This window comes from Pteronotus mesoamericanus, unplaced genomic scaffold, assembly GCF_021234165.1.
Source record: "Pteronotus mesoamericanus isolate MK-2021 breed Mesoamerican mustached bat unplaced genomic scaffold, CSHL_Meso_final contig_291, whole genome shotgun sequence".
Lineage (NCBI taxonomy): Eukaryota > Metazoa > Chordata > Mammalia > Chiroptera > Mormoopidae > Pteronotus > Pteronotus mesoamericanus.
The window spans coordinates 10,175,502-10,202,247 of NW_026555124.1; the positions used below are offsets into that span (position 1 = coordinate 10,175,502).

At 42.2% G+C, this 26,746-nt stretch overlaps 1 protein-coding gene across 1 annotated transcript in view; it reads left to right on the forward strand.

Annotated features, from left to right (window-relative positions):
- The first annotated feature begins 669 nt into the window (after positions 1-669).
- The window catches only part of LHCGR (luteinizing hormone/choriogonadotropin receptor), a 51,536-nt gene continuing 25,459 nt past the window's right edge, over positions 670-26,746 (forward strand). Inside the window, 4 exon segments of the mRNA XM_054575399.1 lie at positions 670-833; positions 20,067-20,138; positions 22,805-22,879; positions 25,691-25,765. Of these exon segments, the coding sequence (XP_054431374.1) occupies positions 670-833; positions 20,067-20,138; positions 22,805-22,879; positions 25,691-25,765 (386 nt within the window).

Genomic DNA, 26,746 nt, shown 5'->3' on the forward strand with positions numbered 1-26,746 from the left:
ATAAATCTGGACTGTATTTTGCTTTCTAGTACCTCACCATCTACCCTGGCGATTAGAACAAATTCAAGTCGCTATAATATAAGGAGGAAAGCTGTTACTGCCAAGAGAATACTGAGACAGGGCCGGAGAAGTTGGGAGGACAGAGATGACTTGAGTGGGGAGGGGATCGTGGGGAAGAAAGAGAAAGGACTTAGGCTGAGAATGAAGGAGAGAGGAGATACTTTTCAGCTGCGCACTTCCACCCTTCAGATGTGGGCATGGAGAGTATCTGAGTATAGATCCTCCCCCTCACAGATGAAGGAAGAGAGGTTAGGGTAAATGACACAAGTCGCTCAGCTTCACACTCATAGTTACAACGGAGCCAAGACAAGAACTGAGAACTCCCCACCCCTCACCCAAAGCATGCACCCTTACCACACTCTGCCTCCTAGAACTAGGGCTATTTGGAGAAGTGGCAGACAGGACAGTCCAGGGAAAGCTGCAGTGAGGAAGTGATGGGGTCACAGAACAGAAACTCAGCTGCGGGGAGCGCCTTAGAGGGGTAAGGACGGGCAGGCGGGAGGAGGTGGGAAGACAGACCGAGGGGCGGGGAGAGGGGCTCGGGCTGCACTCCAAGGCTGTCAAGGGCACCGGCCCAGCCGCAAGAGCCCACACTCAGGCTCTCCAGCCATGGGGTGGTGGCCGCCGGCGCTTTGGCTGCTTCTGGTGCCGCTGTTGCTGCCGCCGCGGGCGCAGCCGCAGGCGCTGAGCCGGGTGCACTGCCCCGCGCCCTGCAGCTGCCCGCCCGACGGTGCCCTGCGCTGCCCTGGCCCGCTGGCTGGCCTCACCCAACTGTGAGTACGCGCGCCGACCTGGCACCCTCGCTCGCTCCCGCCACCTTGCCTCCCTGCTCTTCGGCCCCCTTTCCCTGGAATCTTGAAGACTGTACGCCCTATCAAACCCACCACCTTTTAGGGTGATGGGAAGTCAAAGCTTGAGGTCTACTTTTACCATCCTGTGCCGCACCTCGGACCTGGGACCCACCTGCTGGCGCACCGTCCAGCCCCTGGCAGCACGAGGTCCCTCTTTCTCCATGGTTGGGACCACGGCAGGGGGTGTGGAACTGCCCAGAAGCCACAGGGAACAGGGGGCAGCTGTCTCTTCCCAGAGAATCTTGCGTGGTCTTTGAGCTTTGGGCCTGCCAAGCTGGTGCAAGTTGCTGTGACCGCTGTCATCCTGTGGTCCTCTAGGAATGAGGTGTTCAGGCCCCGTGCCCAGGGGTGACCAGGTCACTCAACCCAAACTGCTGGGAGGCTGCCTCCCCGACCAGGGCCCACCTGCACTTTAATGAGCATACAAGCCACTGCCCCCCCCCCCCCCCCGTCCCCCCTCCCTTGTCCCAGACTCGCTGGCATTTCAATCAAGGCCCAGTCAACCAAAGGCCTGTGTCCCACCTCAGCCGCACCCCACCACCCCCACATTCGCAGCAGCAAGCAGATGCAGAAAGTTGTTTGCTGAAACAATAGGGTGAAGAGGAGAACGGGGGCCTCTAGTGCTAGTGTATCAGAGCGTCACCAGGTCACCTTTCTTCAGTTTAGAAAAAGGTACCACACATAATGTGATTCTGTTTATATGAAATGTCAAGATACACAGAAAGTAGATTAGTAGCTGCCAGGTTGCCATAAAGGCATGGTGACTGCTAACAGGTGCGGCTTTGGGGAGTGACAAAAATGATCTAAAATTAGATAGTGGTGATGGGTACACAATTCCATGAATATACTAAAAACCTTTGTATTGCATTGTACACTATAAATGGGTGAATTTCATGATATATGAATTACATTTCAACACAGTTGTTAGAGGAAAAAAAGGAAAGAAAAGTAGTGTCCTAAGAGTATCCAAAAGGCACCAAGTTGGTGGAGGTCTAATTGTTATGTCTAACAATTAGAGGTGATAGAATTCCATGCTGAGGGTGGAAAGCTACACTCCCCACCCCATCGCCCACCCTCTGCAAACTCCTTGGGTCCCAGCATCTGGCAGAGGCCCACTTCACTGAGGGGAGTCCCCTCCTTCCTGAGGGGCAGGACTTCTCCTCTGGGAGAGTTAGTGGCCTTCAGGGAATATTTGTGGTTGACAGATACAGTTTAAAGGTTGAGGGGTTTATATTAATTAGTTTCCATTAATTATCTTGTCAGCTCAATTCCCTGAAGGTGAGGACCATGCTGATAGAATGTTTCAATCAATCAACAAATCTATGGAACCTGCCTTCAAAGTCCCAGCCCTTGTCCTTCTCTGACAAGCCTCTCATCTTGTGCTTATGAATGATTGTGCCACTAACAGTCTTTCTCACTCGCCTGGCACTCATCACACAAATTATAACACGCTGAGATCCCAAGAGATGCAATAACCTACCCAAGGTCCCCCAGCTAATGAATAGTAAAGACACTTCATCTCTTAATTATCTTTCTATATTTGCTTTCTTAGTAAGAAAATTACCCCGTTTTATATATATATGTATATATATATATATCTATACACACACAACACACACACACACATATATATACACATACACACACATATGTATTTATATTTATGTGTATATGTATATTATGTATATATGTTACATATCTGTAAGTATATATATACGAAATTTTTCCCAGCTTATCCAAGGTTGCCACTGAGTGGAGAACCCCTGGTGGGAGGCAGGAATGGGTGCACCAAGTCCCAGCTCCTTTCAGATTCAACTTTTCACTGAGATCACTCAACAATTCCCGCTCCCACAGCCATGGTGGCCTCAGGAGCATATCCCTTCCCTGGAGAAGACCGAAGTGAAAAGAACAAAACCAAACAAAAATCTTCTTGTTGCTCCACAATTTAAAGAAGCTGGGAGCCCCTCAAAAAGACTTCAAGGGCTGACTAGGTGTGAGGGTGGAGTGGGAGGCGAGGTAAGAACTGCTGCCGTGCTAAAGCTGGCTAGTGTCACTCTCAAAAAGGAGCAACTTGTCCGGGCTCTGAAGCCCTTTGCCATCCCTTTGGGGCTCTGGAACATCCCTGACTTCCTCCCTTCACACACACTGTCTTGGCATCCACACCAGGAGCATCTTCCCCTAGACATTTAGACCCCTTAGGTCAGCAAGTGTGCTGCCCCTCACAATGTAAGACTTCCTGGGAGTCAGACAGCTCAGTGATGACTTCATCATTCAGATGATCCTAGGGAAGTGGAGCTGATAAAGGCCCAAACAGGATAATTTTTATATCAGGATATGGTGACTTCAACATCAAAATGACAAAAGAACATCACAAGAATAGAAGGGTAGATATGTCAAGGTGGGGTTCCTCAAAGTGTGGTCCCAGACTAGCAGCAAGAGCATCACCTGGGAAACATTAGAAAGGCACACTTCCCGGGCCCCAGCCCCAGCCCCATCTACTGAATCAGAAACGCTGAAGGTGTGGTCCAGCAGTCTGTTTTAACAAACACCCAAAGTGATTTAATGCACGCTGAAGTTTGAGAACCAAGCTATTGCTCTCCACAGAGCATATAATCTTCTGGAAAGCACGAAGTATGCTTTAAACTTCCCTGTGCCGTACGTTTCCTTTCCACTTTCCCATCCCCACTGCCCCCCACCCCCAACACACATCCACAATACCTATTTATTGCAAAGGCAGCTGTAATCCAATTAAAACCCCAAACTCTGAGACATACGGAAAATAAACAGGATTGAGAACAGTGGCTTTTTTTTTTCTTTAAAGAAGGAAAGGAGAAGGAATTCATGGAGAAGGGCAGACACGGAAGTACAAGGGATGGGGAGGAGTAATACTTGGAGTGGAATCTCAATGAGGGTGGGAAGAGAGCATTAGTCTCAGGTCATAGGGGAGGGGTTAATCTTAGAAAGAATAGGGAGACTTCTGAGTCCTGGGGCAAGAAGGTGGTTGAGAAAAGGTAAAACTCAACACTGAGGTGCCCTGGCTGGTGTGGCTCAGTGGATTAAGTGCCGGCCTGTGAATCAAAAGGTCACAGTTAGATTCCCAGTCGGGGCATGTGCCTGGTCCTGCAGGCCAGGTCCCCAGTTGGGCATCAATGTTTTTCTCCCTCTCTTTCTACCTCCCTTTCCCTCTCTAAAAATAAATAAATAAAAACTTAAAAAATTATTTAAAAAAACACAGAGGCAAAAAACAGGAAAAGTGTACGGATTCATGCTGAAGTTCTCATTTTCTAAATGGTGAATGAATGAAATCGTAAATGGTAATTACAAGATAGACAAATGCTATGAATAACAAGTTATCAGGAGTTTGAAAAAGAAGAGAACTGAAATTATGAGATAAGACTTGCAGACAAAGAGGGACATGGTCTTGCACTAAGTTATCCGTAGGATTTGACTCAGCAGAAAGGAGCACTCTCCGTTCTGGGGGCTGGAGAAGGTAAGTGTACAGAGCACCTTAGAATTTATCATCAGCCCTTCAGTAGGTGCTAATTTATATTTTAATCAGTCCAGGCCTTGTTAGTCCAGTCTTTTAAGACTGCCAACTAACATTCACTAATTTGTTGAAAAAGGGAGTTGGGGGGAACTGTGCATTGCAAATGCTTATCATTGACAAACCCACTGCTTGCACATTTTGAAGATGGCATTGTTCATGTGTCTCTGTTCCTTCCATATTTTATTAAAACTTAGGTATTTAAAATCTAAAATGTGATGCAAAACAAAATAGCCTCCCACTTTGCACTCCTTTTAATTGGGGAATAAAAAATAGAAAAAGTGATTTTAAAATTTTCCTTTTCTTATTAGTTCCAGACAACTGGAAGGGAGAGAAAAAAAAAATCTCACCTTGCCTATGGTTATATAAAGATCTTTGTCTCTATGACAACAGAAAGGTTGATCTGCTTGATATAGAAACAGCTTCTGAAAAATCTGTTAGTAAGAAAATGCTAATAATAATTATGGAAATTTATTTTTTGCATGTTGTTCCTACTGAGCAGAGATTAAACTTTTAGACATTATTACAAGACATGATCCAGAGACTTTGGAAAGATAAAATGTGCTGTATCCATGAGTCCAGCTTCACGGGAGGATGTCAGTACCCTAAAATCTTTCCTGAATGGCTTTCTCCTTCTTCCTCTTGCAGTGGAAATCGGGGTCCAGAATAGTGTTCAATATTGAAGAGAGATGTGCAAGAGGAGGGCATGGTCCCTGCCCTTGAGGAGCCCACGCTCCAAAACACACCCAAGAGACTGATATACACAGGGAAAGAGACAACAGGCTCTAAGGAAATCAGAGAACAGACCAATCACTATGGACTGAAATCTCCAAAGGAAGCCTTCACAAGTCATGTGGCATGTGGCTGAACCTTGAAGGAGAAAAGGGAAGAAAACCCAGGTAGAAAAACCACGGGTTATAATAGACTAGAGAAGCACAGAATAAGGTTGAATGGATTTTTCTCTTATACACTCTTTCAGGCTCTTTGGGGGAATATTTTTTTAAGGGAAGATATAAAGTCATCAAAAACATTTGAGTAAACTACCAGAGAGTTGTACAAAAAGAAAAAATCCCAATATGTAGTTCTTGACTAATAAGCTTTCAAAGTCATTCTTGGACAGTTAATTACAAACATTAAGTAAAAATCATGATTTAGAGTCATTTCCCCAATGTACCCACCCCCACTCCGACACACACACATACTTGCCTTGATACCGTGGACGTACATATATTTTTGCATATATCCCACCACAATGTAACCATTTATTCAATACGCGCCTCTTCTGCTAGAGCAGGATTTCTCACCTCAGTGCAATTGACATTTGGAGACAGACAATCATTTGTGGGGAGGGCTATTTCATACACGGTGGGATGCTTAGCAGCATCTAGCATCGCTGGCCTCTACCCACTAGATGCCAGTAGCATTCCCATCCCAAATTGTGGCAATCAAAAATGTCTCTAGACTTTTGTGAAATGGCCCCTGGGAGTAACATCTGCCTCCTTTGGTTTTGAATCATTGTGCTAAAGTGAGAACCAACTGAAGAGGTCGTCTCAATTCAAGATTCCCAGAATTTCTCAGGTAATATAATTAGTATTTATGGAGCTACGTACATGAGTACCAAACTGAGTAGATCACTGGATAAGAACAATGAACCAATACAAAAGGAAACACATATTAGATGTATCATATCTAAATGTCATTTTAAAATTCTCCATCCTAGAGAATGGGGAGCAAAGGGTGCTGTGGGTGCTGCAGGGAGTTCTCTGTGTTAAGTCAACACCTAGGTCCCAGATTTTGCAGACCCGCAGTCTGTCCTTTGAAAGCTTCAGGGAAGCAAGACTGGAAGCTTACCTATATTAATATACCCCATCTAGATTATTTTAATTTTTATTGTCTACTTAACTAATTAGAAAAAAAAAATCAGTCCCCAGCCCAGGATTCATTAAATCAAAGCAAGCACCAAGGCAGCTTGAATTGAGACCAGCCCAAAATGGGTTTCCAGTCCAGGACACGAGTTAGGAGCCCACAGGGCAGAGGGGGAGCCCACCAAATTCTTGCCAGTAAGACAGTTTGTCCAACCCTCAGCTTCCCTAAAGCTGGCCAGAACAAAAAGAAAATCTCATAATTCAGAAAGCTCGTGTCCCACCACATAAACAACCAAAGGCCCCACGTAGTGGTTGATCTTGAACCTCAGTTCTGACTCAGCTCCCCCAGCTATACCTTCAAGGCAATTCTTAAACATGGCTGTGCCTATAAACAGGCTCCTTGGGGGCAGCTTTGCAAGAACCAGATATTACTAGTTTAAAAATCATCCTTTTGGGGAAAGTGAATGATGGCCCCTAGTGAGACACTAAAAAGCAAGCAACATAGTCCCCAAACATAGTTCTGTGGAAGTGTAGAGCCAGAAAGGTTCACATACAGACCACTTTGGCACTGGACCCAGCTCCCACCTTGGAGAGCAATAATTCCTTGAGTTTTTTTCTTGACTTCTTTTTAAAATTTCAAGAGCAATGTCAGATTAGTTCAATGCTCGAGTTCTGCTCGTTTACCCACCTCTATCTTCTTTCCAAGCCCCTCAATTTGGTTTCTTTTCACATTTTAAAATGAGGCCTGAAAACTTTATTTCCAAAATATACTCTCCCAGAGTAGCTGCACCCGACGGTGTCTTGGCCGTGTGTAACTCTGATCTTATACAAGGACCGTTAAAGCCAGTTGAGTCAAAGGGTGCAGAGAGGCCCTGCCGCTCACTTCCAGACCCCAGAGGGCTGGCTCGATGGGAGCATATGTGTTCTGTTCTGGCAGCAACCCTTGGTGTGTGAAAAATCACATTTAATGCAGATTTTAGCAAATCTCCCACCCACTATTTTTTTTAAAAAAGGAATTAAAATAATCCTGCCCACCAAGCAGGTGCACTCTCTGACTTGGTGGGCAGCTTCTAGCAGCTTCTCTGAATGGTACTCATTTACTCCCAGCTTCTGCCTCACTGGGAGCTAAAACCCCCTCCTGACCAGCAAACGCTTCACAGCTGCAGTGTGGCCCTGAACTCACAGCTCTGTAATGCCACCTGCATTATCCTTGACCCTCATTCTATCTCATGATAGAATGAGTCCCTCATTCTATCTCATGAGCAACCGCAGACAGCATTTCTGAGCCCCACAGGGATGGAGCTGCCCTGGTATGACAGGGTAGGGTCCAACACAGCCCCCAAGTTATCTGAATTGATGAAAGACCAGGACCACAACCAGGCAGACCTGAGTTCTAGCACCAGGTCCGTTCTCCCTAATTTGCACTGTGGATTGGGGCTACTAATAAAGCCTCCCTGCTGTCTGTAAAAGGGGTGTGATGATTCCTGCCCCTGAGTGGGTCTGACTGTGGCAAAGATAAACAAGACAGCAGAGCCGAAAGTACTCAGAAATAAAGGTTTCACATAACTACAAAGTATTATTGTAACAATACGACGATGCAGAGAAGACTGCATTTACTGCTCAACCTCATAGCCCATATATGAGGTTGAACTGTACATACCTATCACCCAGGGGCAAGTGTGATGGACTAGTTTTGTTCCTGGTAGGTGTTAATTAGAGAAAATGACCCCCTAGGTCATCTAAACCTTGAAGGGTAATAAGTTAGAATCCCACAATAGCAGAGCTCATTATTGCCTAGAGTCTGATATGCTGGTCTTTCCAGCCCAGGCTGAGCTGCCTCTCAGACACACCAGCTAACACCTGATTATAGGCTGTTTTCTATCGTTCAATTGGGTCACTCCTATCTGCCCAGAGAGAGCATCCAAGCCCATTCTGTGTTCTTTCTTTTCCCCATTTCCCATCCCAAAGCCTCCGGCTGGAAACAAAAAACCTTCCGTTCAGATTTGTTGACCACTCAGGAACTAAATACTGAAATGAACAGGTCAATGTACAGGATCCAATGACAATCTTCAAACTGTAGGAGAGAGAGGACTGCAGTTCTCAGATGACTGCAGGGAACAATAGAATGTGATAAGAGCCAGATCAAGGTTATAAACAAAATCTGATAGGAGTTCAGAGAAGGGAGCCGTCCTTTCTAGCCAGAGCAATAAAGGAACTTTGGTGGAAGTTATCATTTGAGCTGTAATATTTCAAGCCTCGCTCTCTATAGGGACAACTGAGTTAACACAGTTATCCTGTAAGGTCAGCCCTGGCCTTTGACACCAGCCTGGAAAAGCCACTGGGAAAAACTGCTCTAAGTCTTCTGCTCTCACTGCCCACCAGCACGTGCCCTGTCCGTGTTACGGAACACCAATGGGACAGCGGACCACTGCCACTGGAAACCTTGGCTGTGGCTCTGATGAAGGCTCTTCTCATTTGCAAGCACTGGAAATCAACTTCGTCAAACTTAATCATAAGAGATGAATCTACTAGAAGAATAAGGAAGTAGAAGGATGTGGGCAAGATCCAGAGAGAATCTGGCATTTTAGCAGTAAGTGGTCAGGGAACTCCTTTCTAGATGCCACCTTTACAATGAATCAGCTCCAAAGACTCCTGTGTGTCTGTTACAGTTTTAAATTCCCTAGGAGAGAATCTGATTGGCTCCCCCCTGTTCCCCCCAGCAAAGGCAGAAGCATATGAGCAGTCAGTGCGACGCTTGTACCCTGATGCCATGAGCAATGAGATGTTTGGAGAGAAGGGGCATTTTGAGCCAGGCAATCCCACAAATTGTTATCTACCAGAAAACACACATGCCCGTAATTTCAGGCACTTCGAATCCATCCTCAGATTAATTAGAATATGTAGTATATCAGTTGTAACCACCTTTTGCAGGCTCACTAAAAATTAAAATAAGATAAGGAAAAAAAAGTGTTTAAGTGTCTAGAAACAGAAGCTTGTAATGAAAGAGCTTCCTGAAGCATATCTGCAATCTCACTGCCCTGACAGCATAATATTCTCTGCTTCTAAAACATATTTTTGAGAAATCATTACAGATGATACCAACATTCCCCCAGGAAGAATTCAACATGTAGCTTTATTTACCAGAATTATTCTTGTCATGTTATATTATTGCTAGAAGAATTCTAGTTTAGGGGGTAAAGATTGGATTATTTTGCCTTGTGTCTTTAGAAAACTTTAAATGGGTTTTGAGTGAGAGCTTAGATGTATTTACCACTTTCCTTTGAGGCTTTATATTTTTAATTTAGTTGTAGCACAAATGACTTGGAAAATCCATTATCCAGGAATCTTCTTGAACGTCTTGGTTCACATTATAATTTATAAATACCTAGCAGCATATTGGATGTTCTGGAATGGCTGTCTTAGAGGACAGTCACTCAAATTGTACTTTCCAAGGGGCGAGTTCTAACTGAGTGGACTTTTTTAAATCAATGAGCAAATGTAAATTCCTCAGAGTGGCTCCCTAGAGTTGAACTATTTAATGGAAAGTTGTTTTGTATCATTTCTTTAAAAGCTATCTGTGAAGGCCCCTAAGAGATACCTGAACCCAAAAGAAAGGTGCCAACTGGGAGTGTTTATCCTTCCTCTCAGTTGTCCTATGTATAATCAGAATATAGTCAAATGTCAGGGACAAGACAGTTTTACAAGCTTCAGGACAACCCATGACAAATTGAAGAGTACACTCCAAAGTACTGAAGCCACCCTATGCCACCCCCAACAAGGAACTAGAGTTATCATTAGGCATAAGTGGGGTCGCTTGAATTTTTCACAGTAGCAGCTGAGTTAAAAGTACTTATTGAGCCCTTATCTTGTGCTTGATGCTGCAGCAGTATTACATAAACATTTTCTTATTTAATGTCAAAACTCTCTGGGTTAGTTAGTATCATCATCATTTACAGATACAGAATGAAGCAATGATTTGAACCCAGGCAGCCTGGCTGGAGAGACTCTCTTCACTGCCCCACTATGCTGCTTCCAGGGAGAAAGCATGCGATTGGTGGTGAAGACACCTTCCTTAAAGAATGTAGCACCTGAGATAACCCTTTAACCAAGGGTAGAATTTGACTAACAGAGAAGTGCGGTTGTGCCAGATGAGGGAGACAGGGTGACTGAAGGCAGGAAAGTGTGAGGCAAGTTCAGGAAACACAATAGTCTGGTGTGTCTAGGGGGGCACTGTCCAGTAGAAATATAATGTGAGTCACATGTGTGATTTTTATTTTCTAATAACCACATTTAAAAAGCTTTGAAAGGCTGAAATCAGTTATAATAAAATGTTTTGTTTAATCCAATATATATGAAATATTATCATTTCAACATGTAATCAATATAAAAATTATTAATGAGATACCATTCTTTTTCTTGCCAAGTCTTCAACATTTAGTGTGTATTTTACACTTCCAGGGTGTCTCAGTTTGGATTGGCCATATTTCAATTGCCCAGACAGACTCAGCATGCTAGTTATATGAAGGGAATGGTGGGTGATAGGACTGACAAATGAAGTTTGAGCCTTTATTTGGGGACCTTGAGTGCAAGGCTGAGACATTTGTAGATACCTAAATATAAGAGTGACATGATAGGAGATGTGAGGAAGATTAATCTAGACTAGGCAGGGGAAACCCAGAACAGGGTGAGGGGAAACCAATTTGGGGAACATGAAATAGTCAAGGTGGAGAAAAGAAAGGCCAAGAGAGGCAATGGGAAAGGGATAAATGGGCTAGAAGCAACAGATGTATGAAGGCAGAATCTACCAGAGACTGGGTGTCCAATGGTAGGACAAAAGAAATGGTCATACAGGGCATCTGGTAAATTTCAAATAACAGTGCACTGAAAAAAACAAAAAAAAAAAACAAAAAACAACTGTGTGTAGTTACTAAGTGCTGAGGAGAACTGAGGAGAGAAAGAAAAATCATTCTGGTAGGTTCTGATGCTTCATGGAAGAAAAGGAATTTGAGCTGCATCTTTGATGTTGAAGACCGTGAGCACATGTCATCAAGAAGCTAATGGCTCCATCAGAAGGCTAAGCTGTCACAGCAGAATCAGTCGATTGCGTAGCAGGGTGTATGAACAAACTGCCCAAGGTAGACTACTGATGTGATTTGATCAGTGAAGGACGGAGCACTGGACAAGGAATGAAGTAACCTATGTCCAGAATTGCCACATCGTTTCAAGAAGTCATTTCATTTTTCCAAACATAAGGGTCTTCATCTGTAAAGTGAGGAGTGGCCCTTTCACTCTGATTCCTTGAGTTTAACAGTAAGTTCTTCAAGGAGTAGTCAAACAACAATCAAAACTACCTAGGTGTATTTTTAAGGCATGTTCCAAAATTTTCTGATGTAAAATTTAACATATTGGATGTCCATCTATGCTGACTTCATATTTCAGTTAACACTGAAGTCTCGGCTCCCTCAAGGTAAATGCTAAAGACAAGAGGCCAACAAATGAAGATGTACCCAGTGATGAAATTACCAAATAGATCAATACATTTGAAATTGTGAAGATTTAAAGCTATTTGGAAAGAGGAAAGCAATTTTATTTTTTCCAAGATGAAAGCAAGTTTTTTGTAATTACTGAACAGTGTTGGAAAGAATACAGAAATTCTTAAGTCTGTTAAATGTAGAACAAGATCTTTTATAATAAATGCAAAAACATTAACACTCTTTTCATTTTAAATAAGGTAATGTTTCACCCTCCCATTTCAATGAGTTCATTAGGTAAAAAACCTTTGACTATCTGATTTCTCTCTTTTCCCTTCCCTTTGATTGTGTAGTGTTCTAAAATTCAGAATGTGTAGCTCCAACAATAAACTAATCATCTGTAAAAGATGGATGGATGTTTGTGTAGCTTCCCTAAATCAATAATATAGATGGCTTTTCTAAACAATTAGAGGGAAGTGAATAAAAATATTTTACTTCTGCCATCCTGGGCAAAAGTGAGACAGGATAGTAAGAAGCTAGGACAATTCCTTGGCAGGTAGAGTGGGAAAACTGAGATACATATCTAACTCAGGCTCACCTCAACCAGCACCCTGACTTACCTGCCTCCTTCTCTCTTGCATGACCATTTCCTCAAGCATTAAGCCATCCAGACAATGTGGTTCTGATCAGCATCAAGTAATCTTAGGAATAATGTCTCAGGTCTGTTGGCCACATAGACAGAGTTTTAGTCAAACTAGAGATAACATCTAGGCCTCAGTTGTGTTTCAGCTCCAGACCCAGAAAAGCAGCAAAACCAGATGAAGCAATATCATGGCCGGCATCAGGACCAGATGCAATGACCAATGACCCCTTACCCTATCACTGACCAATCAGTAGCGGCCACCACCCTGACCCTATAGGCTCACTTTGATGAATCTGAATATTAAAGGACACATCTGGAAAGATGATAAATATTCTACAACATTGAGATCCTCTCCTGAGATCTCCCCTAAAATCCCCACTTTTAGAAAGCACATAAATACCCTTAAGACAAAGGACCCAGTACAAACACTCTTTCTAAAGCATGCCCATGCCTTCTTTCTTCAGTCATGTATCTTTGCTTTCCTTCTTCTAGGCTCTCAGTGTTCCCACCAGACTTGCAACCAGCGGAGCAGGAGGCAGCAGTAGCTCGCCCCGACTAACCCCCTGAACCTGTCTCCAAGGACCCTCCTTTTGCCTCTGTAATTTGTTTCCTGAGTCCATGCAGCCCAGTTGGCTTACTTCTTCTACCTCTGTGACTTTCTTTCTAAAAGGCCAAGGCAGCTCTCTGAGCAACTGGCTCAATTTTTCCTTTTTGAGTGTGCTTCTGCTTTGCTTGCTAATTAATCATCTTCTTGCGCTAGAGTTCTTGGCTCTGAATTCTTTCTTTGCCGAACTTGAGAACCAAGGCACAATGCCACTGGTAACAGAAGGAAAGGTTAAAGCTCCCAAAAGATGACCGAACACCCCACACAGGCTTTGAAGACTCCAGATTGGTGTTGCATTTCTTCCCTGGCTCTTATCTCCCTCTTATCTGGCCCTGCTCAGCCTGTGGGCTTCAGCAGTGGTCCTGCCCTGGGAATCGTCTATGCACTCCAAGCTCTCAAAAACCAAAGGGAGATGGGGAACCTACATTTGTTATTAGTTTTATACATTGCCTGTCTTTAAAAGGAGAGAGTGTGCCCACTGAACCATATTTTCCATTCACCTAGGGAGTTTGCAATTTAAAGGAACCTTGCACAGCCTCCTTTCATAGAAAAAAAGAACCCTTTGATAAATGTCTCCAAATTGATAAGTGTTTGTAAGCAAGGGTTTCCAAGTCTTGGGTTTCCTAGAAGGGTAACACAGATCTGTCTGAACTCTGAAGCTCTCCAACTAACTTTATTTTTATGGTTAACAATCTAGTGAGGTGGACAGATTGGCTCCTTTGAAGGTCATCTGTGTTATTAAATTCAGAAGAGAAAAAAATAAGGGGTTTAAAGCCTACCTTTTTGTACTCAGGAGGCATAAGGAACAGTTAGGGAGGGCCTGATAATGTGGAATCACCCTCTTCAAGGTGATGGGATTTATTTGAAAGCTATTTTCTTCTCTGTAGGCAAAGCCTCTGGTGCTGAGTTCTGACACATGGTGCTCTGGGTGCTTGACAATTGAGGTTGGCTGGGAAGGGGCCTGAGCCAGGAGACCAGGTGCAAGTGTTGATGGGAAGGATCTCTGAAGATGGAATAGCCCTTCTAAGTAGTCCGACCTTGAGACTGCATTGACAAGTCATTGGCTGCCCAGGAAAGAAGATGTGATCTTGGTTGACATGGTGATTTTGGGCTGAGGGTAATTCCAGGAAAGCAACTCGGCTGAAAGTTTTAGCTGCCCACTCTCCCATGTGCTGGGGTAATGACTGCCTCAGTGCTAAAGGGTGATTTTGGCAGCTCACCACAGCACGCACTGTAGAAAGCCCAACTGCACTGGATAGACCCTACACAAGGCCCCCATCTGTGTTAGGGGGCCCAGTTTAAAAGTCAGAACGCAGCAGTGAAAGAAACTAGGTTGATCCCAACCAGATAGCAACCAGGAATTGTTCTGGGTCAGCAGTGTCCTCTAAGGGGCAGAGATAGAGAGATCAGGATCTATTTTTGTTTTGTTTTGTCTTGTTTCTGACAAGAAGGCAGGGCAGGGGATCCATTCCTAGATGGACTCTGGGGACGCAAGACAAGCTACAGGATAAGGGATCAAGGCAAAAACAAGCACCAACATGGTGCGAGGGGAAGCAGGTATAACCCAAGGCACTGCAGGCACACTCCTACCCTCCAAATATTGTTGGGCTCAGTGTAGGCAATGCAGAGAGACACAGGCCATCGCCAGAGTCATAACCCATTACAAGATCCCAGAACTATGGTGAGTGCTTTATTCTAATCCTAAGGAATAGAGACTGCTTCTACTTCAGCTCCACAACTGGAAGGGTTGAGGAACTTGCAGGCAGCATTCGTGAAATGACAGAGTTTACAGAAATGATGAAACTAAGTCAACCTTTGTCATCCAATCTATTTGTTTCAACATCTGTTCCAAAGGCACTTAGGCAAAGGCGGGATTTGGCCATAATCCAGTTGTCACCTATATTACGTCATTCATTCATGTAAACATCAAAGTTTAAAACTGTAAATAGGACTGTGAAAATGTAACAAATATAAGCAGCTACATGGTTTCCCAGCCATATTCTTCCACTGCCATCTCACTTTTCAAGAGACAGAGAGAACTCCCCACCCTACAAGTTCAAAGTCACATTTGCCCACTAACCCTGGCTCTTTACCACCCATCTGAGACGATGCACAGTTTGGGAGTGTCACTCTCTTTGTCTGAGACAGAAAAGGCTCTGTCTCTCTTTTATTTTTCTTTGCTTTATGCATAGCTTTCATGCTTGTTTTGACCCTGGACAGCAGAGTCGTTGAACTGTCCTAGCCTTTGGCCTTTTTTCTCCAGCTCTCCTTGGCTTTGCTCAATATCTCATGATACTGACTAGGCCTCTCCACAAGAGTTCCTGAAGTTCACAAAATTCTGTGTAGCCCTGGCTTCGAAAAAGAAAAATACGTAAAGAAGAAAAGGAGGAAGGAGGAAGAGAAGAGAATGAGGGAAGAACTCAATACATCAAAATTAAATGTTTTTTCTTTTCCATTTGTCTCATGGGTACAGAGGGTTAAATTGATCATATTTCTTCACTCAAGTAACATTATCATTGGTCCATTCAAAGTCCCTCTCCATTTTTATTAATTTATTTCATCCCCTTCTTCTTCTTCCTTTCGACTCACCATGGGCACCCATCCTAAAGTATCTTTATGTTTTCTTTTAAAATGTCTATGTTTGATGTGCAAGTATTTTAATTCTACAACTATTATATATAATATATATATTTATTTAATTTCTTACTTTTTTCTCTCTGTACCATGATTCTAAAATGCATGCATCCTGCTGTGTATGCCTTTAGACTCTTTACTTCTAATTGCTGACCAATTAGTTGGTGTATACTGTCCACATTTCACCATTACCTCACTCATCAGTGCACACCCAGTGTGACTCCAACCCACCCAATGCCACAGTGCTCTGAAGGAAATCCTTGTACAGTAGCCTATCAGTATCACTGTGAGAATTTCCCTGGGATGTGTGCAGGAGTAGAATAGCGGGGTAATTGAGACAATCACATTGCTATAAGTTTCAGGCCTCATGAAAAGAACCATAGAAGCATCCATTAAAGAATGGAGCACCTTAAAGGAAATACATTCAAATGGTTATGAACAAATCATAGGCCATGTGAACAAACAAGTTTAAATACAGGAGACAGACTCTTGAATATTTAGGAACTGCTCCCAATTGAAGATGCATCAGAAATAAAGACATGACATCTTCTAAACAAAAATATAAGTCAGTGAAAAAAGCAGTTTTGGATTCATAGACCCATATTCTCCACATGGCTTCAGAAGAATACATCTGTTGTGACAAGCTCACAGCTCCTGCCTCACCCAACCTCTCTCCCCATTCTCTAACTGCCAGGCTTCTATCTGCCCCAGCCACAGCCACATAGCTCCCTGCTGTCCGCTCAGTGACTCTTTTATGGTTGGAACTGAATCACTCTGCTTTTCTGCTCTGCAGCATCAACATCAACTGCAAAATTTCATCTCACACAGGGCTCTTCCATAGTCACTGAGACAGCCAGTGCCTGATCCACTGCTTCTCTCCCTTCTGTCTGACCTTTGCTCCTCCTCCCTCATCCCCCTGTCAATCAAAAGCTCAGAAAACCTCCCTGGTCAAATCTGAGCCAAACTGCTCTTCTGAGAGCCACACTGTGCCCCCTGTTGGAGGAGGAGACTGCCTGCTGAGAGGCTCCAGCTTCTGAGCTCCATTTGCATATAAATGGCTCTGAAGGGTTCAGTTGAAGCTTTTATGTAAACACTCTCCAAAATATGTTCTGCACTGCATTATCCCCAGCAATAAAGATTCTGGAATCAGAATTTGGCTGTCAGTTTTATTGATGTTGCATGGGGTACAGTAGAATACAGCTTTCTCTTCTGGAAATTTATTGACTTGGCAGTGCAGAGAGCAATAAAACTGTGTTTTTAATCAGTAGGCCAAGCAGACATGATTCCAGAAGAAATATAGGAAGCAAACATGCCATCATAAGAATATTTCTCCTACACTGTCCCTGCTCTTCTTGGATGCCCTGTTAAATAAGTTTGTGTATTGAATGATGTGCTTGAGGGTACTGTCTTCAGGAATAGATTCAGAGGACCAAGTTTGGATTACTTCCTCAAAGTTGTACCATCTCTAAAAGACTGCTGAGTGAAAGCATTTTTCTGAAATAAAATTTCTTTGCATTAGCCCCTAGGGAGAAACTGTTGCTAAGATGCTTTGCAGGAGCAATATCAAGACATGCCTTCTCTCAAGATAAGCCAGGTTACAAGACCTGCCCTTCCACCATGCTCACTGAGAGAGAGTGGGTTACCTGGGTATACATCCAAAGGAAATCAGGTCACTATCTCGAAGAGATATCTGCACTCTCATATTCACTGCAGCATTATTCATGATAGCCAAGATGAGGAAACAATCTAAATGTCCTTTGTTAATATAACAAGAACGGTTTGCATGACATCGATGTAACTTGCGAACCAAAAACAGTGGACTGGAATGCACATGCATGAACAATGATGACTTCACTGTACTAGTCAGTGGGAATGGTAGACATCATTGAGTGAGCATGTGTACTGTGTGGCCATTGCATTCAAAATAATTGAGCAAGTAGAGCAACAAATCTGCATCAAATTTTACATTGAGCTTGAACATTCCTCCGTGGAAACTATGTCGAGGATTCAGAAGGCTTTAGGGGACGATGCAATGAGTGCAGCGCAAATAAAATTGTGGCACAAAGGCTTCAAAGATAGTCAAGGACCCATTGAAAGTGGTCCACTTTCTAGAAGACCTGCAACAAGCAGAACACCTGAGAATGTTGAATGTGTACAGGCTGCAGTCAATGAAGATTGGTGACTAACAGTGTGAGAACTAGAAGCTAATTTGGGAATTCCAAAAACCACTGGCTTTTCCCAAAACTAAAATCATCTTTGAAAGAGAAGAGATTTCAGACCATTGATAAGACTTAGGAAAATATGAAGGGGCAGCTAACTGCGATTCCAACAAAGGATTGTACAGTGTTTTGAACAGTGGAAGAAATGCTGGAAGAACTGCATGAGGTCCCAAGGTGCCTGCCTATTTTGAAAGGGACTGAAGTGTCATTGTCCTGTGTACAATGTTTCTTGTATCTTGTATCTTCTTCAATAAAGATCTCTATTTTTCATAGTACATGGCTGGATATTTTCCGGACAGACCTCTTACATATACATATGTATACAATGGATTAGTTTTCAGCCATTAAAAAAAGGGGGGGAAGGAAATGTGGCATTTGTGGCAATGTGGAATGAACCTGGAGGACATTGTGCTTAGCGAAATAAGCCAGACAAAGACAAATACTGTATAGCATGACTTATATGCACACTCTAAAAAAATTGTTTTTAAAGTGGATTTCATGGAAACAGAGAACAGAATGGTTGCCAGGGCCTGGAAGGAAAGAAAAATGAAGAGACATAAGTCAAAGGGTACAAACTACCAGTTATAAGAAGAGTAAGTTTTGAGGATCTAAAATGCAACATGGTGATTATAGTTAATAACACAGTATTGTATACTTTAAGTTGCTGTGAGTTGATATTAAGTGCTCTCACCACACACACCAAAAAAGAGTTAACTATGTGAGGTGAGGGTCATGTTAATTATCTTTATCTTGGTAATCACTCCATAATCTATGTGTATATCAAATCATCACATTGTACATCTTAAATATATACAATTATATTTGTCAATATTTTCTCAATAAAGTTCGGGTAAACAAGAAAGAGAGCATGGGTTAGGAATCATATGCTTTGGCCCAGTATTGCACAGTGGAAAGAACACTTGGACTTTGTCTGCTTAGTCATTTTACCTTGTTCAAGTTACTTAATCATTTTTGTGATCCAGTTTCTTCTGCTATCAAAGGGGAATTTCCACCTCACTCCATTGCCAAGTGAATATAACAAGGTTATAGGTGGTTGTGATCACTACCCAGCACCTTACACCAGCAGCAATTCTGTTCTGGAACTATAAGATATCTCACTGACTCAAATCTGCACAGCATGGAGATGTGCACAGACGCATAGAAGGCCAGGTGGCATCTCCCGCCTCTGTTCTCATATTCATGTCCCACCTGAAATGTCCTGCTCCACTCCCCTTCTCTCTGCCAGTCCTCAGGCTAAAACTGTGAACCATTATAGATGCCTGATAAATGTTGGTTGAACATCCATCCCTGCCTGGCACGTGACTTCTCCTGGGTTATCCTAATTCCATGTTCCTTTATCACTCATACCTCATCCTGTTCTGGCTCTTGCTGTTGCCAAGTAATCACTCTATTCTCAACTCCTATGTAATATGTAATTCTTACCTTAATTCAAGAACACTTAGATTGTCCCTTTGGATATAAGTGAGGGTCTGAAGGAAATGCTCTATAGATGTTCCCCCAAAATGGCATGTGATGCCCATGTGATTTCACCATATTAGCAAGTGCTCTTGGGATAATATGGAACTAGGCCAACTGGAGAAGAGGGACCATGTTCTTAATTATTCTTCTTTTCTCCTGTCTGCCTGATTTTCAATTATATTTTCACCATTCATTTCTCCACTCTACCCAGGAAATCTTCTTTTCCATCCTCCAGCCAAGCCTATAAGGCCACTCTAGAACTATGTATTAACTATTTACTTAATACCAAGCCCTGTCCTTTACATGGGCTATCTTGATTAATCATCATAACGACCCTGTGAAATTGGAGTTATTCTTTCAGTTTTATAGATGAAGAAACTGAAACAGAGTGCTTAAATAACATGCTGGGGATCACAGAGCCTGACAGTCAGAGTGGGGTTTTGAACCTGGGTGTGTCTGATCCCAAAGTTCAAGATATTAACCAAAAAACTACAGTTTGATATAGACCAAGAATAAGTTATGGCACATCTTTTTATGGATGTAAGTTAGAATCCTCAAGCTAAATTCAGTTGTTGAGAACTCTGGAGTCTCACATGCACACACATAAACACACACCCCACACACATTTTATTCATGAACTTAAAAGGCATCCAATCTTAAATCTGAAATTCTTGGCTTTCCTTCCTTCTTTTTTAGATCACTTGGCTATCTCCCTATCAGCGTAATTCCATCTCAAGCTTTCAGAGGACTCAATGAGGTTGTAAAAATGTAAGTAAGCTACTGCATATCATAAGACATTCATAATTGGAATAATAAATTTTTCCTAAGAGAAAGCATAGTTGAAAGAGGATAATTTTTCTAGGAAAGAAACTGTATTTGGGAAACTCTAGTACTTTATTTTTTTTTTAATACAAATAATATCTAGGGACCTCTGAAGAAAGGTATAGTTTTCAAGAGTCATTAAAATCTAGATAATTAACCTTGCTTCAATGAACTGAATGCATTTTGATTAAGTGATGATAAACTTCTCAAGTAGAAAAGATGAGAGATTCCAATCATAAAAATTCTCCTGCTAGAGCAGTTATTCCCTCATGTCATATTTTTAGATAACACCCACAAAGAAGGAACTGTGTTGGAAGTTTATTGTACATGAGAAGATAATCTTTGTATCTAAAATATTATAAGCATAAGACAAAAATACAATATTTATAGCCTTATTGATAAAAGGCATTTATCAAAGTGTAGAGCAGCCTAATAAGGCAGTGTAATCTCGCATTCCTGTCAGATGTAACTTCAATCCTTTGTCCTGGGGCTCAGGTTCTATGGCCCCAGACCCCATACATGGAGGGAGAACGTTCTCAGTCCTCCAGGAGTCCAGCATCCTCCTCACTGTCAGTCTGAGTCAAAAGAGCATAAGGGGCCTTTTAGTTTCCAGAGGACATGTCTGATCTTAACAATCTGCCAGGCTTTCAAAGCAACTCTAGCTCCTGGAGGAACCTCTGACTGCTCTTTAGGTATTAGCAAGCAATGAGCACAGGAAAAATAATTGCTTAAGAATTAGTGTATATTATAAGAAATTCACTGTAGGTTACAGAAATGTCAGTTTGCTTAAACCTAACTCTTATTTTCTCAAGTTTAAATGTTGAGTTTTGGGAATTTTTAGACCTCCTGGTGAGAAAAGCAGCCACAGTTAAATAAGCAAATCATTAGGTAGGAATAAGATGAATCAGCCCAGGAACCAATCCATTACTGTGTTGTCACAAAAGACATTAACCGCCTTGGGCTCAGCCTTTCTGTGGGCTAAAGCTCTCAGCAAGTCTGAAGCCTTCAGTGAATGCTAACCTTAAAAATGCGCAAATGTACAATTTGTACTAATTTGAGACTTATTTCTCAGCTGGCAGCAAATGGTAGCTTGTGTTGGGGTTTGAGAATAACATTGACATTACCTACATGCTTGAGGGTGGTATATGGCCATACTGTTTCCTTTACTTTATGTCTTTTTTAAAAAATCAATTCATTCATTAATCCATCTATTCATTCATTCCCAATGTGCTAAGCATTATGATGCCACCAGGGTTCAAAAGTGAATGGGACGTACTCCTTGTCCTCAATTTGCTAACAGAGTAAAAAAAAAAAAAAAAAAAAAATCAAAGAAATAAACAAAACCCAAGGAAGACACTATGTGCAGGAGTTGACCATATTGCAATTGCCTCAGAACAGAATTTGGGGAAAGAGAGAGTTATGAAACAATGAATTCAACCCAAATTAAAACCTCCCTAGAATGATGGAGTTGGGAAGACAGATAGCCTGATCCTCGTCCTGAAACCACCCTAAAAACACTACGTGCTGGTGGTGCAGCCACTATGGAAAACACTATGAAAGGTCTTCAAAAAGTTAAAAATGGAACTGCCTTATGATACATCATTCCCATGTCTGGGTATATTTCTGAATGCACCCCAATGTTACTGCAGCATTGCCAAGATATGGAAGCAACCCAAGTGCCGATCAATAGACTAGTGGATTAAAAAGCTGTGTGATACATTTACACAATGGAATACTACTTGGCCATAGAAAAGAATGAAATCTTACCATTTGCAACAGCATGGATGGACCTGGAGGGCACTATGCTGAGTGAAATAAATCAGTCAGAGAAAGAGAAATACTATATAATTTCACTTACACATGGAATCTATAGAACAAAGTAAATGGACAAAATTGAAACAGACTCATAGATACAAAGAACGGACTGATAGATGACAGAGGGGAGAAAGTTGGAGAACTGGTAGAAAAAAGTGAAGGGATTAAGAAATACAGATTGATAGTTATAAAATAGCCACGAGGAAGTAAAGTACAGCATAGGGAATATAGTTGATAATATTCTAATAACTATGCATGGTGCCAGGTTGGGGCAAATATTTGTAAAGTCTATGATTGTCTAACCACTATAGTGTACACCCAAAACTAATACAGAATAATATTGAATATAAACGGCAATTGAAAAAAATTTTAAAGGAAATGATACGGGCATAAATAAAAGGTTAATGGAAGAAAAACACTAGGTGCCTCTTCTCTTAGAAACTGAATTCTCAGAGCTGCAAAACAAGGGAATCTGAATAGATTTTCTTAAAGGGCCGGTCCACTTCTAATAATCTATGATGCCATGTCATAATAAACAAGGAAAAAAAGAGGGATTACTGAAACCTGCATTTCCACAGCACCTAAGCTGTAGGTGCCCATCAGTGCTCCTAAAGGGAGATGTTAGTACTTTACGATTGTGGACAGATTAAGGCACCTTTTTTTAAAAAAAGGCACTTTTTTTAAAAGAACACACTGGAGCCCCCAGTTGTTGGACCACATGCACAGCTGCTCGTGATGCAGACACAGTCATTTACTTCATGTTTCTACTTTTTTTTTTCTCTCTCTCTCTCTCCTAGTGAAATTTCTCAGAGTGATTCCCTGGAAAAGATAGAAGCTAATGCCTTTGACAGCCTCCTCAATTTATCAGAAATGTAAGCATCAGCTAACAGATCGTTTACTTCTCTACACTATTACTCTCACTGGTTGGAGCCCACTCGGGTTTTGTATTCAAGCATCCACTGCTAGGAATCCAAGAGGAAAAGACTACAGCAATTACCAGGTCTGGGTAGGCACTAATTTCTCTCACTACAGTGGCCTGAAGGTTGCCATGGTGACAACTGCTTCCCCCTGAGAGCTGTATAAACTCTGAGACATCACAACACAAAGTTGGAAATTAAAATTGACATTGTGGAGTCCTGCCAAGTAGCTCCTACCTTAAGGGAGGGAGGGTAAGGAGCACTTGGGGTGGCGGTGAAATTTGGGAAGGAGCTTAGAGATTATGAATTAGTTCATTGGGAACTGTTTGGGCATATTCATTCATTCAGTAAATGGTTCTTGAATACCTATCATGTAAAAGCCCTGCATTGCACATGTGTTTGTAGGTTTTGTCACTGTTATTGTGATGTTTTAAAATTGATTTTTTAAAATTATCCTTTCCAAAGTATCGTCTTCCTCCAGTTTACAAAAAGAATAGGAAAAGGCTGGCTTAGTTCAGTTCTCAGATGATGAACTTGTGTCCCAAAGAAGTTAGCTGACTTGCCTAATGTCACGAAGCAAGCTAGCTGGGACTATAAATCAGGTCATGTGACTCTATACTGGCCCTCTTACTGTTGCCTTGTTTGGCCCAAACCTGAGCTTTTATACATTTCCCCTGCATAGGAGTTTTGAGAATTAAGAGAAGGGGAAGAGATGTTATCAATAAACAGTTTTTAAGCACATGTGCTTGGAACCTGTTTTCTCTAGGAGGCTCTGAGAGGTCAGTAACTTGACCAATACAGCACTTAGACAATGACAGGGCTGGGATGCAACCCTGTCTTTCTTTAAAGCTTGTGCATTCTCCACTGCACCAGAAGGCCTCACTGTGAACGGTCTAATTAGCAATTATCTAAAGAGAACAATGAATTGATCAGTATGATGAGTGTAGTCAGGGAAGTGAGAATAACTCACCAAACAATTATGGGAAGTCCAAAATAATGAGTATTTAAGTACTAAAGGTATAGTCTAGATTTGTCTGTCAGGTTGAACTGCATGAGAGGCTCATTACAATTATACATGACAGTCCTATCCCAGACCTAGAAATTTACAGCTTAAACAGACTTCCCAAATGATGCTGATTCAGCACAGCTTACATTGAGAACCACAAGAGCAACTTAAGGTAAATAAAACTTCTCATGAGGCAAAGCAGTATTTATCAACAGAAAGAAAAATAAAGTGCTCTATAGGAAACTTTATGGACTTTTCCCAAGGAAGGCCCTGAGGTTAGGATGTTAGCCCTGCACAGGCTCTCTTTGCTTTGTTCACAGCTGTGTCCCCAGCACCTAAACAGCGCTTGGCACAAGTAGCAGCTCAATCCATGCTTGTTAAATGAATGAAAGGATACATAAGTGGTCTAAGGTCAAATTCCAAAGGATCCTTAAGAGATAAAAGTCCCTTCCATCTCATTCACATAATGCTATGTATGGCCCACAACTGCTTGATTCAGTTGTAAAAATAATTACAAAATGTCACTTACCTTTAAATAATCAAAAGGACATAAAAGATGGAAATAGGCACTAATGGTGGGTAAATTTGGTAAAGTGGAATGACCACTAGACCTGGGCTCAGAAGAAGAAACGGGTTCACCTCCAAATTCTGCTATTTTTCAGACAAATTATTCAATTTCCTGATTTCATCAACTATGATAACAATTGTTAACACTGGTTGAAGCCATTCAGTGAACCACACACACTGATTCCTTTAAAATCACCCTATGAGGAAACAGAGCTGTAAGTGGCATATCCAAGGTCACACAATTAGTAAAACCAGGATGTGAAACCAAGCTGATTCAGAGTCCACCCACCTAACCAGTACACTGTATTTTCTCTATGCAAGAGTAATTATTGTTTCCTCAGGTGGTTGTTCAATGGGTTAAACAAAGTCAAAGGCATTTACTGACCTTTTATTGAATCCAAAGTAGACAGGACCCAGCAACTGTGGTCTCTTCTAAAAAGGGTCAAAATCACTGAGAAGGTAGAAAGACAATAACACCACTATGACCGTATGGCTATACTTTTACACTTTGCAAAGCCCTGCCATGTACACTATCTCCACATATTCTAGTCTACCTGTAAAGTAGGAAGAGTGTGTATAATTATGTCAATGTTACAGAAAGGAACACTAGATCAGGGAAGTTAGGACTGACTGGGCATCATCACACAACAAATTATCTGCAGAATGAGCATAACATTTCCAAAATCCAAGCCCCTGGTTTCTGCCCTGCTGTTCCATAGGCTGGGTGACTATCTAGATAACTGGTCAGTGTGGCTGCCGGCCCAGTATGAAGAGACCCAGTTTAACCACAAGGGAGAGTAGCTAATCTGCTCATCTTTCCTAGGAGCAGAATCTCCCATCATCCCCAGCTTGCAGGCTCCATGGTGGGACGGGGCCTACTTGGCCAGGAGCCCTGGACATTGATGCTGCCTTGGGGGGAAAGAGGGATAGAGGGAGGTGGAAAAGAGGTGAAGGGGGGTTGAACAGACTCCCAGCTATGATGCACCTGCCTTGGCAGGAGGCTGAGAGCAGAGCTTCCCGGAAATAGCCACTGGCTCGCACCACACTGTTTCCATCCCCAGGGTCTCAGGAGCTCCTCTCATGCACTTCATTTTATTGATGCTGTTTTCAGCCAGCAACCCCTGGTGACCATGGTCTCATGTATTCCAAACAATCTAGTAAACTGCCTCCTGTTTTCCCTTCTCTCTTTTCAGACTGATCCAGAACACCAGAAGTCTGGTATACATCGAGCCTGGAGCATTTACAAATCTCCCCCGGTTAAAATACTTGTGAGGAATTTTCCTTTTTAAGCAATTGGGAAGGGGAAGATAGGCATCTGATAAAAATCAAAACAATTCCAAGGTTGGAAAACAAATTTTAACCATATATTTAGCTTTATTTGCACGTCTGTCTTCAGCCTTCTGATTTAATTTATCATTTCTTGTCAGCCACTATACTGAGCACTTTCAAATACCTGTAAGTAGTTCTCAATATCATCTCTGTCCAAAGCGCCTCTTTGCAGTGATTTTCAAAGATGGTGGAAGGAAGTGGAGGTGGGGGGTGTCATGACTCTTTAAAGGGGGTAAATCAGAATCTCTAAGGTGAGGAGGTGGTGTGGAGAGAAGATAGGTAAAAGTAGGAAAGGCAATCCTAACTTGATTTGACCCCCTACCCCTGGCTGAGAATTATTGATCTCCGTTATATCATTTGTTCATTCATTCATTAAGTGAAAACATTTTACGTATTACCTTCAGGTAGGCAGTGTGTCATATAAACTAAACCATTCCCAGTAAGTCTGATTAAGTCCACTAGTCAGAATTATCAGGGGAGTACCGCTGTAGCCCTGCAGAGTCATCTCCTTGCCACCAAACCCAAATTCCTGAGATCTGATACAATCTATAAATGTATCACTCTTGATCTTCTCACATATTAAGAACTCACTTACACAGAAAATTTTAAATCCCTCTAACGTAAAAGTCCTCTCTCTCTTCTTCCCGATAAGTTAAATTTCACAAAATCTCTATAGAGGATGCAAAGTCTACAACACCTACTACCTCCAAAAGAAAAAAAAAGGAAGGAGAGAGGAAGGACATTTTCTCTTTGGTGCTCAATGTCGTCTGTGCGATCTTGCTCTGGGGCCCCTACGGGAGCTGCTGCTGGCATTAGGGGAGCTCATTTGGCAGCTCCAATGCTGGATGATTCCTAACCCAGATGTTTCGCTTTTCCATACACCCAAGGAGTCCATAGGACATATGAACACCTCAGCATTA